This window comes from Arachis hypogaea, chromosome 9, assembly GCF_003086295.3.
Source record: "Arachis hypogaea cultivar Tifrunner chromosome 9, arahy.Tifrunner.gnm2.J5K5, whole genome shotgun sequence".
Lineage (NCBI taxonomy): Eukaryota > Viridiplantae > Streptophyta > Magnoliopsida > Fabales > Fabaceae > Arachis > Arachis hypogaea.
The window spans coordinates 113346068-113366060 of NC_092044.1; the positions used below are offsets into that span (position 1 = coordinate 113346068).

Genomic DNA, 19993 nt, shown 5'->3' on the forward strand with positions numbered 1-19993 from the left:
TTTATACACTTTAAACGAGTGAAAAACTTCAAGACAGTGACAGCACAACACACCTGAACTCTCAAAAAGATTGCAGTCACAACGAACCTCTTGTGTGGAGCGGTCAAAGTGGACAACATACGAATCACAAATCATAGTATCATGTACTAATTTTTCCTTTTCTACCTTCATGCATACCACTGGCTAGTCTTCATTAACTACAGATGCTCTGCAATCAGCCTTCTTCACAAACTCAACTTGAACATCCCTAAACATGCTAGTAGTGTACTCCTGCTGAAATTGTTTCTCCATAGGTGAGCTCGTTGCACAAGGTATTACCCCCTGGAGTCTACTGCATCATCCTCCAATTCCCTCTGCTCCTTGGATCCAAGCACATTGTCGTATTCGTGAACAAATTGGACCAAGCTAGTATTGCTGTGTAAGATTCCATCATAGAATGCGTGCATGCTCTCACTCCTTTGCGTACTCCTCATGGCAGCCCAAAATTCACCCTTGAAAAATATAGGCACCCACATGCGTCGATCATCATAAAGATCTACAAATAACACACAGTTTCTATATCAAAAACCTTTCACTGAACTCCTTGTTACAAAACAAATAAAGCCAGCTACCGCATTATTATGAATTGGAAAGCGTAACGTAATTGAAAAACTACAAACCTGATAGCCATGTGTTGTCATGTAAATTGTACTCCTCCATAAATTCAAACCATTTTCTCTCAAATGACTCCTCCGTCCGAGAGTTAAAAACAATTTTCCTGAGGTCGGCATATAACTCTCCATACCGATGATAACCCCCAAGCTTCTGAGGAAACTTCTTCATGATGTGCCATATGCACCAACGGTGACGTGTGTTGGGTAACGCCTTTCTAATCGCACCAAACATGGATCTGCATTGATCAGTAATGATGCACTGTGGAGCTGTTCCCATGCACGTCAACCATTGGGTAAAAACCCACTCATAACTCGGAATTTCCTCGTTTCCCAACAGCACACATCCAAGGAGGGTTGACTTCCCATGGTGGTTGACACCGACGAACGACGCAAAAGGTAACCCATGCCTACACAGATAACCATATGCCATTATGAATTCTCAGTCACAACCACGTGGGAAAAAAATTACCAAAACGTATAAAACCAATTACAACACTGTTACCTGTTCGTACTGTAAGTGCTATCGAGTGACACAACGTCTCCATAGTATTCATAGGAAGCCCTGCACCTTGCATCAACCCAAACTGCACTCCTAAATCTACAGTCATCGTCCAATTGCACTGCATAGAAGAAATTCAGATTGATGTCTTTCATTCTCATGAAATAGTTCATCATCTCCCTAACATCCGCATTTGCGTTGCTTGTTCGGAGCCTTGCTGTAATATAGTTTCTTAAATCCTTTTCTGAGAATCCCAGATTCCACGGACCCCCAGCTTCATTGGCCAAAGATAGGAAGGTCTTGTTTGGTCGAATCCCAGCCTCATCATTATTCTGAATCACGTACTTCGCATGCATGCTCAGCTGCCTATACTCACGGTAGTGCAATGCCTTCTTCGCCGAACAAGGGTACGTGTGCCTCAACTCAACCTTGAAAAAAAGCCACTCTTGCTTCTCCTTATCAAATTTCACATATATTCTTGCCTTGCACCCAGCGGCTGAAATCGGGTTTTTGCGCGTTGGTGCTTTGACACGAGACCCACGGATGCGATCCCGATTACAATGGATAGCCTGGTTAACGGGTTCCTTCGTGATCTTGTCAAATGTTGTCGTCCTTATCTTAGTTGCAAATCCAACTTTCTTGGCGTAGCTAACATAAAAATCATGAGCTAGTTGCAACTTCGCAAACTGCATCCCGACGCTTGGTATTTCATCTTCCTCCAGGGTACCGTGATTAGGCAACTACGTATCAAATAAAAAAAACAGAAACAAAGCCATAAATTATGACATAAAAAATGCGAATCCTGACTGCACAAACTTCAACTAAAATACAAACCTTGTCCCAAATATCCATCTCATCACCACCAACATCAGTAACATCCAACATTTGCGTGGCCTGCACTTTAAACAAAAACACACAACTTACAACAATAAAAAAAAGGAACACTTTATATTCAACATCATGTACATGAAACCTCACTTACTAGCACAAAAAATTTCAAACTAAATTTATAAATCACTTCATCCACCAAACCAGTATAGGCTTTACACCAAAGGCATCTAAATGCTACTCATGGTAATTGAATCATTTAATTCATTTGAAATATTATACAATTATTGTGACTACTACCTAATCTATTTCACATTAACACTGAATAGCATTCAACTGAACATGCCTCATGTACAAATCCTATACATAGTTCCTTCCTCTGTTTCCCAGCCACTGGTGCCTATTTTTACAAATCCTATTCAACTGAACATGCTTTCTTTATGCATACGTTGAGCATCATGGATAACTCTATCTTCTAATACTAACGTGCAGGAAGCAAATACAATAAAAGCATCAATATATGACTCCTGCATTCCTCCTTTTCATTATCAAAATTTATTCTCCATATCTATTATACCATTGACTACAACTCTATTTCAATTAATACCTCTTGCACTAGCATTGCCTACATGCCCCTGTATTTTATTTATGAGGGAGTATAGATTATTTTATTGAGTTTTCATATAAGCTTCTTCAACATATAAATATTTTCTTCCAGAACCACATTTCACATACATATAACAATATAATGATATGTCAAAAACTTCCTAAACATCGTTGCCTAATTCATGTTGTTCATGCATCTGAATACCAATAAACAACATACACTTAAACAAGCCACTTGCATTGATTCCAAAATGCCCAGTAAAATAGAAATGACCATCCATTGAAAAGCGTTTCGTACGTAACGATGCTCACCTTAGTCATTTGCACATGATCGACGACGAGAGGTTCAACTATATTTTCATTTGGATTGGATGAAATCTCATTTCCGCCGAGAGATGGAACACAATCTACTGGTTCAGCCACAACGCACTCCATTAATGTACTCCAGTGGGGGGACGGGGCTGGAAGAGCAACCACACTTGAAACCCCTTCTACTTGCAACGTCGACATGGAGCACAGAAACCACAAGCTCTCTCTTGCTGTACACGCTGGATGTCCGCGTGGTTGACGTTCCAATGTAGATCGAACAACGAGCGTGTTGCTGTTGATGGAAGAAGGCCTTTGCGGCCTATGACGATGGTGATAGTCGAATCCGACGGCGGTAAGTGACGGGTGGGAGAGTAGTTTTCGTTGAGAACTGGAGATAACGGAGACGAAGCGGTATTATTGAACTGCGGTCTACGTTGTGCTTCTATAACTGCTACCATTCCTATTTTTTTCAAATTTTAAATTTGAATTAATTTAAAATTAATTATTTATCCATTAATTTAATTCTTATTTCAAAATTACCCCATTGTATGCATTGTACATCAAGCACATTGGCTCCCTAGACTTTTTCTTTTTTTTTTATATATTTGCATTGTCTTTATTATTAACTGAATCTTACCCTTTTTTTTAACCAAAGATTCGAAACTTCTTAGATAAATATGAGGAGACTATATGTATGTTTGGATTATTGTTTGTAAACTAAAATTTGTATAGAATTGATTTTGATCAAAAATGAATTAGTATTAATGTGATTTATATTTAACAATTTTTATTTAAAATGAATTATAATAAACTAAATATTGTTTAGATTACATTATTCAAAATTATTTTTAGATAAAAAATTATAGAAAAGGACATGAATTTAAATAATTATTTTATGTTATCTTATAATTTTATTTAAAATATTTAAATAAATTTTAATATTTTTTTAGTACTCTCAATATTTTTTAGTATGCTAATAAAATTAATAGAATCATAATACAAAATAAAAAAAATATTCCATACAAAAAAAAATAATAACAATAAAAGAACTCATATAAAAAAATAGAAGTTTTATAAAAAAAACAATAATATGCATATATAAGAGACTATTAGAAAAAAATATTATAAAAAAATAAACATATGAATAATAAAGGACATAATTGGTATATAAAACATAAATTACAATCCAACATGAAAAGCTAAACGGAAAAGTTAGAATTTATAACTTTTGGTAAACGTAGATTGAAGATAGAAATCACTTATGCATTTAGAGGATAAAAACGTTGCCAAACATAAAGATGAAGCGTTTAAGGAACTCAAACGCACTTCTCTCTTCTCCAACACAAATTCAAACATACCCTATGTCATTTAAGTTATATATAGAATCGAATGCAGCACTTATTTACTTTCTTTGTATGAATAAAATAGAATGCAGCTGACATGGTACGTATTTGTGCTTTATATAATTAAATTATGACAACATCGCATTTACAAATTACAAGTATGCAGGTGGCTGGGTTAAATTACTTTCTTTATTGAACGCTATCTGCATACGTGCAGCAATAACCTCCATGGATGAATTCAAGTTGAGCTTTGACTCTGAATTATTAATGTGCTAGGCTGCTAGCCAATGTCATCTTAAAAGTCAAATTCCGAGATCCCTAATTTTCTAATTTTTATATAGTTATAAAAAATGTTTGTAGGCGCAAATACACATACATTTCGTTACTTATAAATTGAAGGGCAGAAATGCTGGGGTCAATAATTGACAAAAAATATTAAAAAAAAGGAAGAAAGAAACTATAATAACCGATGATATATAGTTGCAAATAATGTTGAATTTCCACAGGGATGCAAGAGCCAAGAAAGCAGCTTTGAAAAAAATGAAAGAAAAATAAAACTTTGTTGCTGCGTTGACTGCTATATGGTGGTTGGTTCTGGCGACGAGCGTATATATCATATCCACCAACTGCAGGTTTTCTTCTTAATTACTTAATGCTTGCTTAGCCTTTTAGCTTAATCTCATATTTTTGGTCAATCTTTAATTAATTAATATTTGTTTTAGTTCACACTTCTCACTATTTCAACAAGTATACTGTATTGAATTGCCATTTTGACATAACAATATAACATCTACGAACTGGTATGTTATATATTATACTACGTACGTACATACGTTTCTTCGTCTTGATGTCAACCAAGAGAATTATATTGAATTTAATGACCCCAAGTTATGTAATTGAAATAGAGGAATGTTCGAGAATCAGTCGAATTTATTATTTTTTTGTCATTTTTTTAATTATTAATTTAATTTTTTTAATCTAATAATCTAACAATATATTTTTAACTTATATTTATAAATATTAATGATTAACCACTGACTAATAAAATAATTAGTCTCTAACATTTTTCATTGAGATATTTGAGGCAAAACTTCTTTTTATATAATAATTAAATATTAAACCCTTGTTGATGTTATGCATGACACTAGCCTCAATTCTATGAAACGTATCTCCTAAAATATTTTCAGTACGATATTTTATTCGGAATCACTGAGATAAAAATGCTGAAAATATTTTTTTATAAAAATATTTTTTAATAATCAAAATTAAGTTAAATAAATTGATTTGATTGAAAATTGGTGAATTAAATCTTGAATTGGTCTAAATTAATATTATTTTTTATAGAAAATGACTACAATACCCTATTATAGAAAATGATTAAAATATTTCTATTATATATATTAATTTTGAGAATTCTAAATTTTAGTCATTTATTTTTCTATCATAGAATTAGGATTTAGAATTTTTAAAATTAATATATATAATAAGAATATTTTAATTATTCTCTATAATAAGGGTATTGTAGTTATTTTTTATAAAAAATAATATTAATTTATACCAGTTTAAGATTTGATTCACCATTTTTTCGGTTAAATCAACTTGTCTAGTCTAATTTTGACAAAAATAATAACATGATTTAATCGATTATATATGTTAAGTTTTAATTATTGAAAAACATCTTTAAAAAAAGACGTTTTAGACGTCTTTATCTTAGTGACTCCCTATTTTATTAGATTAGTCTCGCATAATTTAATAAAATTTTGTGAAAGTTAAACCCTTTTTTGAATTGGAAAGTTGATATTTTTGGTCATGGACTTCGAAAGTTAAAACTGTAAGGCCTGTTTACGGTCCTACTAATTTTCAGAAGCCTAATAAAAAGAAAATAATCGAAGGCAGCTTTTTTGTTATTGGGCTCATGTTACTTTTATAGTGGTCCAACTAGTCATTGGGGTCTTCAGCTTATGGCTCGGCCCAAAAGTATTATTAAATGATAAGATGTAACATGTCCAAAAGACGGTGAGAAGATGTAAGAATGACTCCATACACTACAATAAACACTTTCATTTCATTATTTATACAACCAATTTAGAGGAAAAAATTTCGTATACTAAAGCTGTTTTACGTTATTGTTTTGTATAAAAATTATTCTAAGTAGTACTTTTCTACTTTTAACCTATATATATTGTTTATAGAGTTCCGCCATTTCTCCTAAGGTCTGAGATGGCATGAAACATCTATGTCTGCCACCAACTAGCCGAAGCTACTAACGAACAAAATTGATCCTTCAAGAAAATAATTTAAAATTCATTCGGCGTGTCTTCTTCAATATCATATGTAGGGGTATAGCATATTATCAAGTATCAACTATATAGCAGGTGTGGCGTATATTGGGAGAATTTCGTCTCAAATTTTATAAGGAAAAATATAGGTAAATAATAACATTTTTGAATAATGTAAATTAATAGGGTTAAAAAAATAAATTTAATGAATAGTATTAAATTAGAGGATAATATACTTATATTTGATTAGTAATTATTTATATTGTTTAAGATAATCATTATTTACTTAACACTCTCCATATCATAAATATTAGGTAATCAATATTTTTTTGTTGTTGTTATTTTTACTTTATATTTAAACCAACACTAATAAACTCTTATTCGTTTTAATTAAAAGCATTTACACCTAACATTTTTCTTATTTTATTTCAAATTGTAACATATTATAACATTACGATAAGACAACTCTAATCATGTGGTTTTTAAAGTTAAGGAAAAACAACTATTTGTACTCATAAACTTTACGAATGCGAACAAAAATACCCAGTAAAAAAGAAAACTAATGTTGTATCCATCAAAGATGGATTTTGTACGACAAAAGTACTCAAATCCTAAATTTATATTGACTTTTTAATAAAATTCTAGAATTACCTCATCCTTTATCTTCAACCCTTCCTCTCTTCTTTCTCAAATCTCAAACACCTCCATTGCCACTATCTTAACCACCTTTTATTCTCTACTACTCTACTAACCACCACTGCCGCCATTTTTTCACGCTGACGATGACAAAGACGACAACAAGGCAACCAGGCAATCCATCTGTTCCCACGCAACAGTAGATGGAGAAGCTCCGAAAGTGAGACTAAACCGAGATCCAGCGCGCAAGGTCCTCTGGTGCGATTCAACTCCTCCTAGGTCCACTTCAACCTCATGGACTCCATGGAAACAAGTCCTATATTTACAACAGTACAAATTACAAATTTATTATATAATTAATGAAATTGAACTTTCTCACTCTCCCAAATCACCACCATCATGTGCAAGATTCATGTGTTGCTCACATGCGACCCCACCAAAGCGATCTTGTCAAAGTTTCAATTTTTAGCATCCAAAGGTGCTTTTCCTTCTGACATTGTATTGAAAGTGATGGAGGAATGGTGGTGATGGTAATGGCGGTAATAGAGTGTTGATAGGATTTGAGATTGGAGAAGTGATGATAAGAAGTAAAATTAAAAGTTAGAGTGAAGTTGTTGTTGTTTATGGCTGTGACAGTAGAGAAAGAGGAAGATGAGGCTGGCGGTTGGTGACGGTGGCGGTGATGATGATGTTGATGAAGGAGGTGGTAAAATTGATGAAAAGAATAAAGAGAGGGTTAAAATTTGTTGAAAAGGGTATTGAGATTAGGGTTAGAAAAATGGTAATTTGGGATTTTTAGGTATTGAGATTAGAGTTTTTAGGCAATGGAGGTGTTTGATATTTAGGAAAGAAGAAAGGAGGGATTGAAGATAATGGTAGGGATAATTCTGGAATTTTATTAAAAAGTCGACATAAATTTAGGATTTGGGTACTTTTGTCGTACGGAATCCATCTTTGATGGATACAACATTAGTTTCCTTCTTTAATGGGTACTTTTGTCAGCGTTCGTAAAGTTTATGGGTACAAATGGTTGTTTTTCTAAAGTTAAAATGGAAACATAAAGAGGTGATATATATATATATATATATATATATATATATATATATATATATCCTATAGGTAGATAGAGTTTATTATTTTTAGTTAACAGTTAGTCAACAATATTTAAAAATATAAACTAAAAATATATTGTTAGATTGTTAGACTAAAAATATTAGATTAATGACTAAAAATACTGACAAAAAATAATAAATTTTAGAGTTAATAGTTAAATTAGTCATGAAAAATAGGATATTTTTTAAATTGAGTAAAGTATCGTTTTTGTCCCTAACATCTGGGGTAAATCCTATTTGTGTCCCTAACGTTTAAATCGTCTTATTTGTATCCCTAACGTTTGTAAAAGTGATTCAATGTTATCCTGCCGTCAATTACACATCATGAACGCTTTAGTTTGAATTTTAAAAATCTCTTCTTGAAGTTAGAATACAAATGTCTGGGATAGAATCGATGATCCACTTCGAAAAATAGCTCATCGAAAGTTGAAATTAATTTCTACAACATTTACATAATTAACTTTTCTAGGGAAATAATTGAATCTAAACACAAATAGTGGGTATAATATTAAAATCGAACATATCTAAGTGAGACCTAATTGAGAATGAACACATCCAAGTGAGAATAATTGAAAAATATAATCTGATTTGTTAGTATAATTGATAGTAGGATAACATTGAATTACTTTTATAAACGTTAGGGATACAAATAGGACGATTTAAACGTTAGGGACACAAATAGGACTTACCCCAAACGTTAAGGACAAAAACGATACTTTACTCTTTTAAATTCGTCTCTGAGAATTTTTTTCAATCAAATTGATCCTTTAAATATTATGAATTAATCATATTTGTCTTTCTTCATTAATAATTTTTGTCAACGATGGATGACGTAGAATATTTACTAATAGCATACATAATACAAAACATTCAATTAGACATTGACAAAATATATTTATAAAAATCTATCAATTTAGGTCATATTGAAAATATAGTTATGTAATTGAGAAAAGTGGACTAAATTAATAAATGTTCATAAATATATCTAGTCAACGTTCAATTAGACATGTTAAATATGATGAATAATATTAATTAACATCTCGGACTCTCGTATAATTAATTGTTGACGAAATTTGTTAATAGAGTCACTAAAGAACAAATATAGTTAATTCGTAATTTTTAAAGATCAATTTAATTAAAAAATATTTTAGAAACAAATTTAAAAAATATTTTATCTTTCAAAACCAATTTAACTATTAACTCATAAATTCAATATCAAAAATGCTAAAGTAGATCAAAAGAATAAGGCAGCATTTGCATTGGCACCTCTTAACAAAAAGAGATAGTTTAAAACGTGGTTATTTTATAGTATAAGAACAAATTAGAAGGAAGTTAAGTGTATAAAAGTGATGATATTGTGAAGCAAACACGGCATTCTATGAAGAAGTAGTGCTCCAAAATCCAGAGAGAACGATGGAAATGGCATGCCCCCCACAGCCCCATAAGTCCATAAGCATAAAAAAAAGGGAGCTACTCAAATGAAGATGCAAAAAACATCTTTTTATGAAGATGCTTTGTATAAAAGTGTAATTTATTAATTTGGCCACACTTCAAATAAAAACAACACTTTTATAACATATCAAAATCTAACCCTACACTCCATCATCTAAAGGTCAAAAAGAAAAATCATCACATGAAGACAATTATAATATCTTCATGGGAGTATCCACCTAAAAAAAAATAGTAGGGTGTGTGATAGGATCATGCGCAAGAGAAGCCGCACGCGCACTCTCTCCCTTCTCTCCCTGACACAATTGCCCATCATGTGTTGCTTCTTCTGAGTCCAAATATATATAAAATAATATTCCTGTTTGGTGCACTTGGCCCATTAAGCTCAACACAGAAACAGAATACACAGGGGCCAGGCCAGGGGGCAGGGCCACTCTCTCTTTTCGAAGCATTTCTTTTTTGTCCTTTTATTCCTTGGATCTCCCATCCCCACTCTTTTTGCCATTGATTTATTGTTTGCTTTATCAATACTTAATTCTTCACGGTAACATTCTTAGAAGGACAGCCTCATTAAAACCAGCATGTTCACTTCCAACCAGGACTGACACGGACATTATATCACATACTACATACTTCCACTCCACATCATATCATAATATTCTATTTAATTTCCTTCTTTTTCTCACATATATTAAGTTGCCAATTTACTACTTCTTTGAATCTCATCTCAATTGATTCTGCCAATTAACAAATGGGTGTGTCATCATTAATTAAGGATTAATAAGTAATAATTAAGTCCTTTTGTGAGTGTGTTTCACTATAATTAAAATGAGTGAATATAGAGAACCAGCTAGGAAGAAGCTCATGCCAATATGTCGCCAGCCATTCAGATGCTGCAAATTGCAATATTGCCACTACATGCTCTGGTTTCATGTCTCGTTACTTTGACTAATATCATATAAAATTCTTTGGATTGTGCTACATTTCTTGTAATTTTTCGCCAAATTACAACTATAACTTTGTTTTATAAGTTGCATAATAATTTAAGTAGAAATATTATTTGTACATTAAGAGAAACTACTAAAATCAGTCACAATATATTTATGTATTTTATATATATGTTATTTAACTTATTTTAATATATATTTTATATTTTAATATAATTATAATTTTGGTGACTAATTTTAGCATATATTTAATATGGTTGTAATTTGAGATATATAAATTTGTTTGGGTGAATTTTTATAAAAAAAAATTTAAGTGATTTTATTAAATTTTTTTAAAAAAATAAAAATAATTTTATGTTTAAATATTTTATATAAAAATATTTTTTTATTTAATAATTATGTTTGAGTATGACAATATAAAAATATTTTTATTTAATTATTAAGTTAAAATTATTTTGTTAAGTAAATTTTTTTAAAAAAAATATCAATTATAAATTTTTAATATATATTTTTATTTTTTAATATTTTTACTTTTACTACTAAAATTTTATCAAATACATTAAAGAATATATTCTTTAATAATTTAATAGTACTTAAATAAGTTTGTAATCTAAAAATAAATGAAAGTAATCTTTTAGGTTAAAATATTCAACTGAACAAAATAATCTCACCGGTAACTAACTAATTTCTTAATTATAAAGAGATTCCCACATAAAAAACCTTTTAACATGAGTTTTGCTAGGTAGACAATGGGTGCGAACAACGTAAATAATGAGCTACATTCTAAACTCGTTAAAACAAAAAACATTTCACCATATTTATCCACCATAATTCTAGTATCTGACCTTCTACCTTTCTCTCCTTTTACCCAGCCACTTCACTTTCTATCCATGTCGCACCGTCATCAATACACCTCACCGCCACTACCATTGTCTGAAGAAGCAACGCGCCACACCGCCACTACACCTTCTTCCCAGCATTGTGCCCCCCGAGCTTCCTGCAACCGACGCTGTCATTGCACCTTCTTCTTCCATGCGTCGCACCCTTACTCCTCTCCCATGCATTGCGCTGCGCTATTCTCCCTGCAAGCGACGCTACCGCTACGCGTCTTCTTCTCCCCTGTGATGTCGCACTATTGCTGAGCCAGAGACCTTGTTCTGCCGCTACTCCAAGGTTGCATCTCTGTCCTTGCTTCCACGTCATTGCATCGTGTCTTCGCCACTTCCATTGCATGCCGCTTTGCTTTGTTCATCCAAATGGTATGACATAAATAAACATCTCTAATGAATATCCTGCAGAGCATGTGCATGTAAGATCAAGCAAATTAAGTAAAATATCAATAGTATACCCAAATAAATATTTACTTTAGAGTAAAAAGAACCATCCGCATACATAATAAAATGAATATCCGATTTAATTGATAAAAAACAAGTAATGAAATAGCAACTGCAAAAATTATCGGGATAACAATACAACAGCAACGATAGTCCAGGATTGTGAGAAAGCGGTAATGATTCAAAAATAAAAAAATTTAAAATTATAATTAAACTTAATTAATTAAAAATTTAATTTTTAAAATTAAAATTAACTTTTATTTTTTAACTTATTGTATACATTATTTAAAAGAAGTGTTATTTTTCTGTACTTTCTCTTTTAAGAGTTTCACATCCTCTCCTAAGATGTATATGTGTACATAAAAGTTATTATTATTGGTCCGAATATAGAATAGTTAAGTTGCACTAGATTGCTTGTAATCTTCCGCCAAATTGCAACAATATAATACAATTTTTGTAAGATGCATGATAAATTGATAATGATTAATGACGACAATTCTCATATTATTTTGTTTTGTTTATCTTCTTTGGCACATGATAGTATTTCTTTTTGGTTTTTGGGTGCATAGGAGACCTTATTCTAATTAGTGCCAATAATAACCTGAAGCAAGGTTACTTCAAGAAAAAGGAAATTGGGGGAGAAACATCATCAAGATTTTGGTTAAAAACATTCAACTATAGTGACCATCCAGTAGCAGTCACTATAATCATTGTACTACAAGACATTCTCTCATTAAAAATGTTTAGTGTTAATAATTTCATACTAGTCGGAACACACATTTTTTTAAGTTATCGATCCATAACTAGGGAGTATACAATTTATCCTTTAGCGTGCGGAATGTGATAATGGCATATTCTTTAATTCCCCTGTGCCATTCAATGCCATTAACTAATTAAGATCATGTTTGACTCCAAATGTGATGATGTATTTGATGTCAAGGTACATATTTCTTTTAATTTTATTATTGAAGCCTATAATTGATTCTAAATATTTCATAAACTATAAGGAAAAAAAGATTTATTTATTACACTTCCAATTGATAGAAAAAAATTGTAACTTGTAACAATTTATGATTAATTAATCAAGAGAATCTAGTACATGTTATGATTAACCTTAATCTTGGACTTTTGGTAATCTGAGGAATGCAGTAGTGTCCTGAATCGAAAAGCAGTACTAATCTAGAATTTCCTGGCTTGTCTACTAGCACATGCCACAATTAATTTTGAACGTTTCCATTATTATGTTCCATTTGAGACCACAAGCTGTAAATTAAAATGATCCATTTGCTTAAAATTAATGGCATGACATACATAAACCCCTTGCTTTGTCATCATCCCACTTATGTTTAAGTGTAAGTGTAACATTAAATAATGGCTTGACAAATTGCCTCCTCATACAGCTAACTAAACTACTTTATGTATGTGCTTCCACCTATGATCCATGTCAGAAAAATTTGGGTTCTTCTAGGACGCGTTTGAATAATAATTACGATGATGCTGATGCAGCCTACTAGGAGAGCTATTCTTAAAAACTGATGCAGAACGTGTAATCATGAAAATACAACCACACTGTTCTACTTAGTTGGACCAAAGAACAAGGGAAACATGCATGCTCTAGGCAACTTTGTGTTTAGTAATAGCAACTAGCACCTAACAAGCTAATTAAGGACTCTTCACTTAAATATGAAATATCAATTTGCTTATATTATTGCCACTTAAAACTTCATGCTAGCTTAAATCTTTATATATTTCTTTAAATGCATGTTGTGTTTTCGAATCATTATTAGAATACTATTAAAGTATTAATTCATTATATTTCTTATGAAATAAATAGAAAAATAAATAATAAATGAAGGTTATACTTATATGTGATATTCTTTTGTTATGTTGAGTATAATGCATCTTGAATGTGTAGTTTGGTGAGGAAAATTTATTATGATGGAAAGAGATGCTTGAACAAAAGTAGAGGAGGGGTCCATCCTGAGTGTGTCATTTCTTGCCACCCTTCCTTTTCGAGAAGAATTGACCACTATTTTCATGGAAAAAAATTATATTATTTTCATATATTTTTATTTGAAAATTATTAAAAGATTAATAATTTTTATCGATATTAATTAATATTTTGAACTAATATTTTATTTTTATACTATTAAAATTTAAAATTTAGTTTTTAGAATTTAAAATTAGTAAAATATTAACAAAACGATAAATTTTACTAGTTATATAATATTAATCTATTTATTTTATATTTTTTATGGTGTAAAAGATAATTTTTTGTTTTTTATTAATTATTTTAATATTAAAACAAAATATATATAAAAAAAACAATACAAATAATATTTTCCAATATCAAAAGAATTTAATTTAGATATACTTTAATGTAGGGTGAAACCTCTCACAAAAATAGGGGGCAATGGTCCTCCCAAATTTTAAATTTTTTTTTTATAAATTATATGTAAATTTTAATTTAGTCTCTTCTAAAATATTTATTTTATTTTTATTTATATTATGAAATTAAATTGTGGTCCTTCCCTAAAATTGAGTTTAGTTCGGTCTCGGTCTCGATCTCTGTTTTAATATACGTATATTTAATTACAAAATATTGTATTAATAATAATAATAATTTGTAGTTTTTAATTTTTTTATGTTAATTGTGTGAATATATATTAATAAACACAATGAATTGTGGTACAGTGCATCAAAATTAAATTCTAATAAAAAAAAATAGGAAGTGATGCGAAAACTGAAGGGGGAAAAAGAACATGCTCCCTTGAAAATGCAGGGGACCCCTTTTCCCCTAAGATAATGAGAGCAAAGAGCATGTATGGGAGTCGGCCCCCACAGGCCCCAACAGGTACATGGAGAGCTTCGAAAATCTTGCGGGGTGGGGTGGGGGATGAAGATGGATATATATAACACAAAATTAAATTGTGGCATTCATGGGACTTGTGCATTGTTGCTTGCAGCAACTACATGACAACTGCATTGCACTCATAACACTATATACCTATGCCTTCCTAGTAGCCTTTAATTCTATGAAAACGAAATGCTACTCTCCTCCCCCTGTGCTTCCAACAAACTCAACCACATCAACATCATCTAAAAGGACACCCTGAAAGAGAACCAAGCTCACCACATCACCTCCACTCCAACAGTTAACTACTAGTTTTCTTTCTTCTTTCCGTTTTTCCCTTATTTTTTCATAATACCTTTTTAGACACAGCTTCCTTTCAATACGGAGCTCGTTAAGTTGTTAAGACAAATAATAAAACAGAGTTACAATAACGATATAAATCATAAATCTCTGATACTATGGTATATTCAACTTGATATGCAGACCCTAAAACCCTAGCAGCATTGCCAACTTTTTGGTTGTCAAGTGACCTATTCACATCTCGATGCCATGAATTGTGAGAATTGATATAAAAAGGTTGTTATTATTATTATTATTATTATTTTCTTCTTTAATTTATGGTTGATGTAACAGCATTTTGCTCCGACCCTATGGGAGATAGTTGAGGACTTTCCTCCTTAGCTACGATTGGCGCACTTGTTGGATAGTTGTTGTGTAACAAGTCAAGCTAAGGTGATAATACTACAAGAGATGCTGATTCAGATTGATAATTCATGATATACAAGGAATTATATTATATTACACAATAAATTATTTCAGGTGGCTTCACGATTTTCATTCTGTAAACCCGATTCCTGCAGCCTTGGAAAATATTATTTTAGATTAGATATACTATATGTGAACTTCTTCTATGATAAGATATATATTATCATATGATATTTTATAGCAGTATTATATATCTGTGCTGTTACTCTGCTGATGGAGGATTGACTAAATAAAAATGTCATTGGCCTTCTTCATAATTGCACAAAACGAAAGCGGAATAATTTTGTCAAACAATAATAGAAGGATAATTAATAAAAGAGTTGCATTATGTGTATACTTAGTTGTAGACCTAATTTATGAGACATTAGTGCAACTAGATATTCTTTAAATATTGTCCTTTATTCAATTATTCAATTTTTAAAAAAATAAAAAATAAAAAACAAATAACTTTTTTTATTTTTTGAACAATTAATACGTAAAAGTAGATATTTAAATTAATTAAATAATAATAAATTCTTAAATAGATTGATCAAAAACTAAATTTAAAAGGACAAGTAGCATTTATGTTTATATAAGATGAATAGAAGGTAATAGTATCCACAATTTATACCTGCCATCTATCTATAGACAACTATTTTTTCTAATTCCAATCATTCTTTAACGGACAAGACAAATATATAGTTAGGAACCTTAGTAGGTTTATTAACAGGGTCCATTTATTAAGATTCTCAATGGCCACGGTAGGATACATAAAGCTAAATAAGTCATAAACAAACTTTCAAAAGCTCATAAAATAAGGAAACAAATCGTTCCACTGTTGAGATTTACGTGGTTTAACACTCTCTCAACCAAGTATTCCTTTCATCTAATTAAAAGCGGTTTGTTGCTGAAGGAAACAACAAACAATTAGTTGAGAAATTTTGAGAGAGCGTAAATGCGAAATGATTACACATAAAGAATAAAACTAAAGGAAGCAGGATTTGTTTCATAGCCAAGACAAATTCATCAGAGTCATTCGCCTCCTGATAAATGATAATGTAGTACATACTCCGTCCTAAACAAAAGAATTAAATATGAGAAGAAAAAAAAAGGTGAAAAGGAAAAAAGGAGAAAAGCGCATGGTTGTCCTTTAGTTAATTGGAGGGGAGGAATGAAAAGTGGGGTTGGAAAGAATTTGGGTGTTTGTTGCCTGCCATCCCCAACTCCTAAAACCTTAATCCAGATTCCACAATAAGATTCTCCTCTCATCTTTTGTACCCATTTATTTATTATTGGTTATAAGTTATATGTTGTAATGTTATTACTAGTATATACCAAACACAAATAAATATGTGCCTTACTTGCTGTTAGAAAGTTCCCTATGTTATGTGATTTGCTCATCATTTCAACGTCCACGCCCAATATATGAGTGAGAGAAAACAAACAAACAAGAGTGGGAAACACATGAATAACTTCGACAGCAACAAACATTCGTTCACAGTTTCAGGTTGCAATATTTTCCTTTTAATAATTAACAACAACGCCAGCCAGCTCCAGGAGAAAAGGGTGAAAATAAAAAATAAAAAATCTAACGCTAACAAAAATTCTCATCATTTTTCTGTAGTACTATTCTCGATATATTTTTTTTTCTTTCTTACATTGTTGCCACGAAAATCAGCCTTGAGTAAAACTGTAGAACCTCACATGAACAGAAACCAAAATTTGGTAGCCAATGGTCACCACCATGGCCATTTCCCATTCCTCCAATCTCCCGAGAGCACAACCTAATTTATCCAAACTCGCATTTACCCATTTCCATTTTTTTTTGTACAATCCCCCCTCCCCCAAACAATTTTGTCAGCTTGTTTTTTCCCCTCTCTTTTTTGGTGGTAAAATAAACACAATGAAATTAAATTAAAAAAAAAAAAGAAAGAGAGTTAGAGTAGTAGCTGGATTTAGCTGGAAGACCTACTCCATCAAGAAGCGCCTCACAATCTTCACGCTTGGTTCCAACACATCCCTCCCCCACACATCGGACCACCTATCTCCGCCGTTGGCGCCGCCGTCACGCCCTGACGTCATGAGCACCCGAAACGCCTCCGTGGCATCTAGCCTCCGTAGGTCCCACCCGGCAGCTTTTAACCGGTGGATCTTTTGTATCTGCCTCTTGGCCAGCTGACACGTGTTATCCTTTATGGCCCTCACAGCTTTCTCGTATGCACCCGCCCGCAGTGAATCGTGGCAACCAGGAGGGTACAATTTAAAAAAGCGGTCGAACTCAGGCACCCCAATGGCTTTTCTCAAACCGGTTCGGCTGGCCGATTCGAGTTCTAAATCGGGCGAGTCGCGGTCGAAGAACTCAGCCAACTCTTCCACCATTCCTGAGTCAAGCATGTCGTCCACTCGCTTCAACAAGTAATCCCTCAACACATTGAACGATATATCCACCCAGAGGAAGCAGCACTCGTACCTCAACTCCGGCGATATCTCAGCGTCCCCATCAAACACGTTCAACCCCGGGTCGAATCGTTCCACCAGAAGTGCGTGGACGAAGGAGTTGGAGCCGCCAACGACTATGGGGAGCTTATTTCGGGAGGTGATATCGGAGATGATTTCTCCGGCGCGTCGGCGGAAGTCGGAGGGGGAGAACTCGCCGTGTGCAGGGGATACGTCGCCGAGGAGGTGGTGAGGGACGCCTTTGCGCTCGTGAATGGGGATCTTGTTGGTTGTGATTTCGAGGCCGTTGTAGACTTGCATTTTGTCAGAGTTGATGAGTTCGGAGAAGGGGAAGGAGAGGGAGGCGAGGTCGAGAGAGAGACGGGATTTTCCTGAGCCGGTGGCACCGACGATGACGACGACCTTGTCCTTGCGGCGGTGGAAGGATGCGTCCATGCGGGAGGAGCGGGGCGTGGTTGTGATGATATTGGGATGGCGGTGGGGTAAGAGTGAGAAGAGGGAGAGTCTCATAGGAAAAGGAGAAAGAGAAAAAGAAAATGAATGGGGTGATGTGTGTGCGGTTTGAAGAGAGAAAAATGCAGAAAGTGCGTGTGTTTGCGTAGACGGTTAGACAGCAGTGAGTAGTGAGTAGTGAGTGAGTGGGTGTTGTGGAATGAATATTTGGAAGTGGAGGGAGGGGATGGAGCGGGGCGAAAAACACACACTACTACTTACTTACTACACACACTGCATTTGCTTTGTCATTTGACAGATAATAAACATGTACCACCAAATCCAATCATATGATGCCTCTTATTCGCTGCTACAATTTGTTTTTGCACTTTCCAGCTTTTCAATTGCTTCACTCGTCCTCTCAGATTGTTCAGGGACTACCAATCACGCCCTATTTAAACACCCGCACTACTGCATGATCAATGTAATGAGTCAAAAATAATACCCTTCAATTACTCTATTTAATTAATTTACACTATTAATTTCTTTTTATTTAATTACACCACAAATTAATTTAAAATTTATATAAATCAAATCTCAAAAATATCTCCTTTATTATTAATTTATTATATTTACAATTATATAATTTTTATTCCAACTAAAAGCTTGAAATTTGATTCTTACTAACAGAAACATTTTCCCAAATTGAAAATTTTATCCTTACTAATATTACTTGAGTGGAATGGGATTAGATGTTCCATATGAAATTTTAAATTATATTTTGTGATATTTTAAAAATTAAATGTATCTCATCCTTCTATATATATATTTTTGAAAAATTTTAAGTATACTGCGACCGTTGGTTTTAATTAATATATATTATATATATTTTTTATAATTCGTATTAACGGTTAAAATAATTTGAACATTGGTACTTTCGATACACTTGAAATTCTTCCTATATTTTTTTTACTAAAAATAGAGATATTCGAACTTGCGATCTATTAGATGAGTATAGAAAAATTATACTTTTTTTTTTTAATGTTAAAAGACTATACCATTTGAACTAATGTATCTCATTCTTCTATGTATTGTTAATAAATAAGTAAATATGCAATATCACTTAAAATAATATGCAATGTCACTCTTTTGGCGAATCTCAGATGATATTAAATTCTAAAAATGATAGAAAATTACTTTTGTTGTCCCAGTGTCTTTGAAAATTCATAAATTCTCTTCCAATATTTATGTAAAGCTACTGGTAATAATTTTATTATTTTTTTAAAAGTATTAGTTAAAATTTCACTTTCAAAGCATTTATGAGGTAGTAATACATGTATACCAATTTTTTTTTTTAATTTCGCTACGTAGACGATCAAGATTGTGAACAATATATTACATCTCAAGCACACTAAATATAAATAAATTTAATTAATTTAAAATTTAAAATTTAAAATTAAGATTAACTTTCTTTTTTTTAACCTATTATTTAAGTAAAAAAAAAAAACCTT

At 32.2% G+C, this 19993-nt stretch overlaps 2 protein-coding genes across 2 annotated transcripts; both read right to left on the reverse strand.

Annotated features, from left to right (window-relative positions):
- Nucleotides 1–314: 314 nt before the first annotated feature.
- LOC112709545 (protein FAR1-RELATED SEQUENCE 5-like) lies at nucleotides 315–3021 on the reverse strand. The gene is made up of 5 exons (XM_025761431.1): nucleotides 2899–3021; nucleotides 1987–2046; nucleotides 1156–1892; nucleotides 660–1060; nucleotides 315–535 (listed from the first exon to the last, which is right to left on the reverse strand). The coding sequence occupies exons 1-5, from the start codon at nucleotides 3019–3021 to the stop codon at nucleotides 315–317; spliced, it is 1542 nt and encodes a 513-aa protein (XP_025617216.1).
- Nucleotides 3022–16987: 13966 nt separating this feature from the next.
- On the reverse strand, nucleotides 16988–18890 carry LOC112712080 (adenylate isopentenyltransferase). The gene has a single exon (XM_025764870.3). The coding sequence runs from the start codon at nucleotides 18558–18560 to the stop codon at nucleotides 17562–17564; it is 999 nt and encodes a 332-aa protein (XP_025620655.1). The 5' UTR covers nucleotides 18561–18890; the 3' UTR covers nucleotides 16988–17561.
- Nucleotides 18891–19993: the final 1103 nt, after the last annotated feature.

What these genes read in the sequence shown, in the direction of transcription:
- LOC112709545 (XM_025761431.1), bottom strand. Translation starts at nt 3,021, where the DNA reads ATGGAGTGCGTTGTGGCTGAACCAGTAGATTGTGTTCCATCTCTCGGC. An exon ending in AGATGGATATTTGGGACAAG is followed by an intron (nt 1,893 to 1,986) that starts GTTTGTATTTTA and finishes TTTGATACGTAG; the next exon opens with TTGCCTAATCACGGTACCCT. An exon ending in AGCACTTACAGTACGAACAG is followed by an intron (nt 1,061 to 1,155) that starts GTAACAGTGTTG and finishes TTATCTGTGTAG; the next exon opens with GCATGGGTTACCTTTTGCGT.
- LOC112712080 (XM_025764870.3), bottom strand. Translation starts at nt 18,560, where the DNA reads ATGAGACTCTCCCTCTTCTCACTCTTACCCCACCGCCATCCCAATATC.